Source organism: Microtus pennsylvanicus, chromosome 21, assembly GCF_037038515.1.
Source record: "Microtus pennsylvanicus isolate mMicPen1 chromosome 21, mMicPen1.hap1, whole genome shotgun sequence".
NCBI classification, from domain to species: Eukaryota; Metazoa; Chordata; class Mammalia; order Rodentia; family Cricetidae; genus Microtus; species Microtus pennsylvanicus.
The window spans coordinates 15,532,753-15,541,851 of record NC_134599.1 but is presented as its reverse complement, the minus strand read 5'-3'; the positions used below and the strand labels follow the sequence as shown (position 1 = coordinate 15,541,851).

Here is a 9,099-nt window from a genome sequence, read left to right as displayed (position 1 = left end):
ATTCTTCCTCTGGAATCACCTATCCTTAGATATAGTCTTGAGCAGAAGGACTGAGATACCTCCAACCCTGCCCTTCCCGCTTCCCCAAGAGGATTATACAGTTTACAAATCTGTATAGTAGAAGATAATACAGAAATAAGATGCTTCTCAAAAATGTTCAGTGATAACAACACGGCCTGGCAACGGCCCTGAAACAAATACCCCAGATGTGGGCCGACAAACAGAGAAGGGATCAGGCTTCTCAGACAAGTATTTAAAGAAGCTGGAATATAAAACTCTGAAAACTTTGTCATTTAGCAATTCACCCAAAATGGAGCTTAACTCTGGCAGCTAAATCCCCAGTCATATCCAAGAAGCACAGTTCCTGACTATATGGACCAGGACATTTGCAGGCTTGAGGTGAGAATGGGCTCTGTTGTCTTGCCTGTCTTGGACTCCTGCACTCATGCAGTCCTTGGGCCTTGGGTCTCTGAGCAGCCAAGATGACACCTGTGGACACCACATCCAGTAGTACTTTAGAGGGCTAACTTCCTGCAAGAGAGCAGGGCCACATTCCTGTCCCCAAACAGCATCCCCTGTGAGATAAACACTTCTGCTTCTCACTTGCCTCCGGCGACTTTTTCCTGTCTTGATTTTTGAAAGTGTGTCATTGGACCAAAAGGCACACAAATTCCTGGATGACATTTAGCTTCCAGCTATGTAGGTAGGGAGCACCATCTACTCAAGCCCACTTCCCATATGAATTCATGGTATAATTTCTCATTAGGAACTTATCTCCATCCCTTTCCCACACCCCAACAAACAACCACAGCACATGACCAAATTCACTTTTATTTTTGTATACATAGGAAACAGGACCCTATCAAAAGAGAACAAAGAAGAAATAGGAGCCCAGTGTTGCCAGGAAAGAGCATGCGCAAGTCTCCTTCAGGTCTGGCCCCAAGCACCGCTCTGTAGGACCTCAGCACACGTAAGTGGAGCTGCAGGAAAGGGCAAACATTACTGAAGACAAGAAAACAAGAATGCTGGGGACTGTCCCCAGAAGTGCAATTTCCATAGGCTTTGCCCGTGTTTACGGCTGAAGGAATTCCAAGGCAAGCTCCATGGCAAACAAAATTTATCTGACACAGACACTGGAGTATAAAATTGCTGGGCCCTATCAGTCGCTCAGTTTCTCAAAAGGATTTGCTATCAAAAAGATAAAATGTAGTCATGGATGCTGAATGCCTTGATTCAGCTGTCCCCTGGTGCAGACAACAGGAGCAGCTCTCACTGTGCTTATTTTTAAAAGGAACAGAGGAAACTAAAATTAAAACCATAAGGGAGCAGAAATGCTTGGACCGTGTAGTTGTCTTGATTGTAAACAGCAGACATTGTGCTTTGTTGTCTTGTTTAAAACGAGGACCCAAACCTGGAGGGGTACTGGATCCAGGACAGGATGCAGGGATGCCAGAGACACAAGGGTGCTCAATGATACGGGCAGCAGCACTGTGTCCACGAACTGCCTTAAAGGGTGTTCATTCCTTCCCTGGAATTTCTATGAAACTATCTACCAAGTCCCCATGCTTCCTGTCCTTAAAACTAAGCCTCTGCTGCTACTGTCCTGATTCCTGAACCCCTGCCCCATTTAATACCCCAATAGAGCAGGACACCACGCTTCCTGGTCTCGTAGGTGGTCAAGAACATTCCAGGAATATGTTTGGATACCCAATCCAATGAGTAACAATTTATCAAAAGGCTCTGATTGGTTCATTTAAAATGTCAGTCCCCTTACTCCCAGCCCCAGTCCCCACAGTACGACACATAAAGTAAATCTAGACATCTCAGCTATACTGCCTTGCTCTTAGTACACAAGGTCTCAATCTGGGTTTAAATACACATCAACGTGACTAACTACGCAAGGGAACACACTCCTCACTGTTAAGAACTCCCTCGGCTACTTGTAAATCTATGGGTGAGCTCGGATTCTCACCTGGGAAATAGCATCTCTAACTACACTTTCTTTCTCTAATTTGGTTATGTGGTCTGTGCAACTAAGTAGGTTTCCACTGTATCCAGAAACTTCCCGTCTTCTGAGTCTAGCACATCCATGCTAGGATCAAACACAACCCTAGTTCTTCTTCAGCAATGCTGGCCCTGCTTTGCTGAGCTCCTTCAACTCCTCTCTCCCCCTCCAAGGGTCTGTGTAAACTAACCAGTCTACTGTGTCTCCTGCTCCGACCTGGCCACGAAAGCCATCACCAGAACTACCTAGGGGAAGGGTTTTGAAGCCCTCTGGGCAGTGACCCCAAGGGTTCACTCGCCATCTGATCTTGAAGGACAAGACTCTCACTTCAATAAATGCAGAAAAAGAAAAGTTCCCTGAAGCCACAGCATGATTCATAAAATGCAACGTCTCATTTGGAGCAGGGAGTGGTTTTTCCTAACTTAAAAGACTTTCCTCTTTAATGGTCTTTAGTTAACTGCAGATGTCCAACTGGGGCCTGATTCTGACCCTCATCTTGCACTGGAAACAGGATACACTTGGGTCTTTACGGTCCCTATAGAGGAAAGCCTATTTTCGAAACGTGAGTGGAGGCCAAGCAGCTTCAGCAGGCCTCCCCGGCACATTTCCACTGCTTCTATGAGGAGAACGGGCTAGGACAGTGGACAGCGGCCATTCAAGCTTCTCTTCCCACTACCACATGATGTGAGTCTTATTGCATCCTGACCCCTCACCTGCCCCGACATAGGCTATGCCTTCCTTTCCTCTCAGCCTCTCTCCTGAGGATCTACCCTAGCCACCGCAGGAATGTCAACCTTCGGGGACTGCTACCACACTCTCCCAGAGAGCACAGACTACATCAGAAACAGAAGCGACAGAGGAGACACAGTATGAAATTCAAATGTCCTCCACAAAAAACTTGAAAGAGAGCTGGCTTGCTTTGAAGATATCAAAGAGCAGTTGCCCTTGGACCACCCTGTCAGCAAGTATCAGTGAGGATGGGGAGGACACACAGAAGGGCCTGTCCAGCCTCTTTGCCTTCTGGGTAGCATCTTGCTACTTGTCCTTCACCACCTGTTCATAGGGAGGTGGAGGTGTGTTGCAGTAGGAAGGAGGTGGTGGGTAGGTTGTGCCTCCGTGAGGTGAATTGGGTTGGACCTGGAAAGCCATTGCCATGGTATTGCCAACAGGATTCATCCCGGGTCCTCCAGGGTCAGTGTAATATGGCGGCCCCATCTGCTGGGTTCCTGAAAGACAAGATATCCGTATGTGAGTACAAAAGAGAAAACCCCACCATTTGGCACATCTCCGTACTACCCGGCCCCTTGTGCCCCCATCAGTCACTACTGATCTGTCTATAAGGAACCAAACAGTCCTCGAGACAGTAAACAGCTAGATGAGGTAACAAGCAAGAGAAACACGTGGTCTTGCCCTAGGGGAGCACAGTTCCTCTGGAGAGGTGTGCTGCTGAAATATCATCAGTCTCCAGAGTGCAATAAAGTACAGGAGTAGGAAAGAATGAGGGAGTGTCCTAGGGAGGCACTGGAGCCCATCACAAACTCCGGGAGCTGAAAACAAGGCAGCTCACTTTGCTGGAGCCGGTGAAGTACGTGCTGGAAGTGTGGTTGCAGGAGTGTGCCCAGTCCAGGTGGAAGCTGGACCACAGAGAGTCGTCACTGTGCCCTGGCTGTGAGAAGATCCCCTAAGTAATCTGTTGGCCCAGATTTATCATCGTCTCCCCAACACGGTTTGAACATAATTTACCAGAAATTCACTGTATCTGAAGGTGAGGTCTCCATTCCTGTACCACTTTATGAAGACAAAGGGTATCTGTCATCCAGGTGGGCCAAAGGGAACTCCCACAGGCCCATGCTGGGTATACCTGGCAGTTTCCTGATATATGCCTCCTCCTTCTTTGACAGAAGGAAGTGCCTATTATGTACACTGAAAGGACCAGAGGAAAAAAATGGGGGACCCAATTGCCTGTGAGAGGCGGGCATAGGGAAGGCTGCTGTCTCTGGGCTAGAGATATTGCTTGGCCTGTGTTTGTAATGTCCCCACAGTGGGGCTGCTCAGATTAACACTGGCTCGTGGATTTTGTAGGGATTGGCAAACTGGATGTACCTTAAATTTTCACAAAATATTTGACATAGAGATACATTTATGATGTTAGAAAAGCATAACAAACAAAAGGTGGGGAAGATATATCACACAGAGGGGAACAGAAAGAAGACGGATCCATGTTTGACTGAGCAGAGATGCATACTCAGGGAAGTAGAAGCAGAAAGACAGCGATGCATGCATGAAACCCATGGAGACAAGGCTGACGAGTTAGGCAGATATCCCCAGACCTCAGAGAGACCGTTTCAAAGACCTGTTCCCAATGTGCACATGATGCTACGGAAATGGAAAACTTCAGAACTACAGTCAACTGCATCACAAATGATACAGTAAGAACAAAAGTTCCCAAGGAAACCAATACAGTCAATTGTAATGGACAAATATGCAAAGCAGGATGACAAATACAGATTAAAGCTGTGAACCAGAGCAAAACTGGACAAGACCTTTGGGTGAATGAAGGTGTTAACACAAAAACCACAGCTCTCATCTCAAAGGGAGTGAGAGATGGTTTATCCTGGAGCCTAATCCGAGTGACCACGGCCCAGGAATAAGGAGCTAGGTCACCCAGTTTCTGTGTTCCAGAGTGGAAGCACTTCCGAGGGCTTTTTTTTTTTTAATGGGAGCAGAACAAAGAAAGTCATAAATCAAAGAGATTTTAAAATAAATTGGTGGGTACATCAGGGAAGTAGGTTACAGCAAGGCAGATGGACATTTCCGACACCATTCTTCACCTTGCTATTGGTGGAGAAAGGGGTTTTGCTATACATTCTGATTAGCTCAGAGTCTTACTCGGCCCATGCAAAAGCCCCAGAACTATGATGCTAGACCATCCTTCTCACCACCAATCAGCAGTAGCTCTTCACTGTGTGCCTCATCAATGGTGCTGGACACGGATGCTGGTCCTACCAGTACTATAAGTTCCCTCTCACACCAGCCTATAGAGTGCTGCCCTTTCCTGCCTTCCAGAGAATGAATCTTCTGCTGTTTCTTCTTCATTACCAAGCATAGTTTAAAAGATGTCTTGGTGCATTCCTAAAATCAAAGCACTGGACAGGCTGGGGCAAGAAGATATGAAGTCTCAAGATAGCCTGGACCACACACTGGTAAAGGCCAGTCTGGGCTACAGGGTGAGACACTGTCTCTAAAAGCCAAGGGCTGGGACTATAGCTCGGAGGGAGAGTTGTATTTGTGTCAACCATGGTCGAGCACACACATTGGTTCCCTAAAATCCAGTTTCTGTCCTTCGTACTACCAATAAGAGAAAAGTGGAATCCCCCAGCAAGTGCACAAAGTCCTTGCATACATCTCAGCATTGATTAGGCCTCTTCTGTGTGCCACCCAGCTCAACTAAGTTTATATTCTTGAAAAAGGAATTTGGGATAACTAGCAACTCACTGCAGAGACCTAGGGACCTAAACCAATGTCTTCTGCAGCTGGGATCCTTTAACTCCAGGGGGGTCTGCAACACTGGTGGTTATGGGGTAAATAAGGGCACTTGTGTTTCTGAATGCTTCCAGGTACCACTTAGAGCACGGATGGAATGGTAGCAAACCTCAGCACCCTCACTACGCCTCTTAGCCCCACGATAACAACTCTGATCTAAGATGTATGAGGCCAGTCCTAAGTCCTTGACATCCTCACACTGGCAGACTAACCAATGGTCTTTTTTTATGCTTTCACAGGTACTTTATTCTTTTTTTTTAAAACTCGGTGTTCCTCCTGATATAGACTGTTAGTATTTACTGCAGTTAACAGTGACTATTTGAAACTCTGTGGGCATCTTAAAGAGGCTGATGAAATGTCACTTCCACATAGTGTGCTCCACTAATCTTGTCTCCAACCCTTGTCTCCCTGCAGGGTGGGATGAATGGACATACTCTCCCCAAGGCCTCCAGGTAGAACCCATGACTAGAGCAGGGCCATGTGAACACAATCAAGATAGTGGCCTCAACTTCATCAAACATAAAATCTTTCGTTCAGAGAAAGGATGAGCAGTGCCTGTCCACTCTAGCTGCTGGGACCTTGCAACTCTCCATTTTCAGAAGATTCCATCCAAGGCAGGGAACCTCAGAGGCATTGTCAAAACTCACATACCAGCTGGTGCCTTGAGGGGAGGCAACACCAACTACCATAGGATGAGGAAGATTTACACATTTAAGGCAAAAGTGTCCTGTAAGAACTAAGAAATAGCTAATTCTCTTTGATCTTAAAAATTACTTGAGGTAATATGCTCTACAAGGCCAGTAGTGACTTCTATAAAAATGTCTACTGCTGCACTACTTATGAATATTCAAATAGGTACTGATGGAGGAAGGTCATTGGCTAATAAAGGAACTGCCTTGGCCCATTTTATTGGTTAGGACATAGGTAGGTGGAGTAAACAGAACAGAATGCCGGGAGGAAGAGGAAGTGAGGACAGCTCTCCTCTCGGGAGCAGACGACTCAGGGAGACGCCATGCTCCCAGCTCCAGGGAAGATGCACGCATGAAGCTCCGACCCAGGATGGACTTAGGCTAGAATCTTCCCGGTAAGACCGGTGCTACAGTTTATTAGAAATGGGTTGATTGTGATATCAGAATTAGCCAGTAAGGGCTAGAGCTAATTGGCCAAGCAGTGATTAAAAGAATACAGTGTCCGTGTAATTATTTCGGGGCATAAGCTAGCCGAGCAGGCGGCTGGGGTGTTGGGGACGCAGCCCCGCCACCCATATTACTACAAGGTACACAATGCATACTTACTGAGTAATTTTTTAAGATGCAAAACAGACAAACAAAAAACAACAAAATCATAAGCAATCATAAAAACACCAAATAAATTGTCTTTTAATAACATACTCCAGATGAATTAAGAATGGTAGGGTCATTATTGTTTATATATAAAAGTGTATATATTAAACAGCTTTTTAAAGGAAAAAGGAAAAGGCATCTATGCATATATGAACCGTGTATCACTCACACAGGGGACATCAACAATAATATAAAAACATGAGCTGATAGGCACAGAATATATTGCATTGCTACCAGCAGAAATAGCCAATAAAACCAGCCATTAGAAATTAATGACCAAACAGTCTGATTTATCTCTTTAAGCACACTCTGGGCATTATAAATGGCAGAAGAGGACAGACAAAGATGAGGCAGGCTGACCTGGAGCAGGGTTTGGTGGCTGCCTGGTGTAGGACACATTGAATGTGGGCTCCTCGATGAGTGGTGGTGGATACATGCGCCGGCGGATGAAGAAACCAGCTCCGCAACAGAAGAGCACACCCATCATCAACAGGAACCTGCAGAGATCAAGACACGAGGCCAGAGTTCAAGACACAGGCTGAGGCCAGGCTCTAGAATGGTAACAAAAATGCCGGATGATTCCCAGTTGTTTTTGGAATACTACTCCAAAGTGGCAAAGCAGAGAGATCCATCAAGCTGTGGGAAGCCTCCAGCCATGAAGGCATACGACTAGTGTTGGTCCTCCCCGAGTGTTTCACCTTGGGACAATCCTCCTATGGATGATATCAGTGAAATACTTGCCCTGCATTTTCTCAATGGAGGTTCTCTTCTCTCTGATGAGTCTAGCCTGTGTCAAGTTGACGTAAAAAAGCCAGTCCACTAACTATACATAATCATCTGTGCGGTGTGCTGGTTTTTTTTTTTTTCCAATTTGACACAAACATATCTGGGAAGATAGAATAGTAAATGAGAAAATATCTCCATGAGACTCCCCATAGGCAAGTCTGTGGGGGCATTTTCTTGATTGACTGATGTGGGAGGGCCAAACTCATTGTGAGCACCCCTGGGTAGGTGGACCTGGGATACAGAAGAAAGCAGGCTGAGAAAGTCATAAGGAGCAAGCCCTTAAGCAGTGTCCCTGGGCAGCTTCTGCTTCAGTTCTGGCCCTGACTTCCCTCAGTGACAGAACTTGACCCGAGAGTTGTGAGATGAAATACATCCCTTCCTTCCTCCTCAAGTTGCTTTAGGCACGGTGTTTTATCACAGTAGTAGAAATCCTACCAAAGACAGTCAGTGAGTCCCTTCCCCACACCTCGATGGACTTAATTTTTAATAGAAGAGAAACCGAAAGGCAAATGCACAAGTAAGTGATCAGAAAGAAAAATGAAGGCTGGAAGAACAGACCTGTGTGAAATATTTTCTATCAAAACTCCTCACTATAGTTTGAGTGTGTAATTCGGTGCACCGGGAGGCGTACACAAAGATACTATTATTGCACATGGGAATGGACAAATACTCTCCTCCAGCCATATCTGAGCTATGTTCTAAATGAGAAGGCGGTGCCTTGAGGAGGAACAGGAAGCCCGGTGAGAAGAAGGACATGTGTGACGAGGCCTGGAGCAGGGAAAGCTCAGGGGAGAGACGCAGGAGTTGGCTCTGGAGGGACGTGGGAAGTAGATTCTGAGGTCTGGCAAAGTAAAGAACCTCATCAGCAAAGATGCTGGAATCACACGAGGGACAGCATCTGTCTGTCTCTGCCTCCTCTGTCCCCCTGCCCCTCCCTGTCTCCAGCTTCCCTTCTCCCTCTCTCTTTCTGTCTTTTTCTCTCCCCCACTCTGTCTTTCTCTCCCCCCTCCCCCACTCTCGCTCTATCTCTATCAGTATAGTCCTACATCCCCAGACCCTTGTTTTTCACTACATTTTTCACTCTCAGGTCGGGTCTCATTAAACTGGCTCGAATGCACTCTATAGTCCATGCAGGTTTTCAACATGTAATTTTCCTGCCTTAGCCTCCCAGGCAGCTGAGATTACAGGGCAGTACCACTAAGCCTAGCTGGACTTGCCTCTTTAGGTTTATCATCTTACCTTTAACGTCAAGTCCTACAAACATATCTGAGAACAGTGACTCAAAGCCTAGAGTATACAGGGTTGTACACAGCAAGTCACTGCTGGCCATTCCAATGGATCTGGCTCTCTGGTTTGCAAATAAGTCATCTGTGGTCTTCACTATGATACGAGGTCAAGATGTTGGTTATACTGCCAAACGGA

General features: G+C 46.3%; 1 protein-coding gene across 1 annotated transcript in view; it reads right to left on the bottom strand.

Annotated features, from left to right (window-relative positions):
• Positions 1-815: 815 nt before the first annotated feature.
• The window catches only part of Vopp1 (VOPP1 WW domain binding protein), a 66,084-nt gene continuing 57,800 nt past the window's right edge, over positions 816-9,099 (bottom strand). The window contains exons 4-5 of the mRNA XM_075955326.1: positions 7,252-7,388; positions 816-3,231 (exon numbers count right to left, since the gene is read on the bottom strand). Coding sequence (XP_075811441.1) covers positions 3,041-3,231; positions 7,252-7,388 — 328 coding nt within the window. The 3' untranslated portion in view covers positions 816-3,040. The remainder of the gene's footprint in view (positions 3,232-7,251; positions 7,389-9,099) is intronic.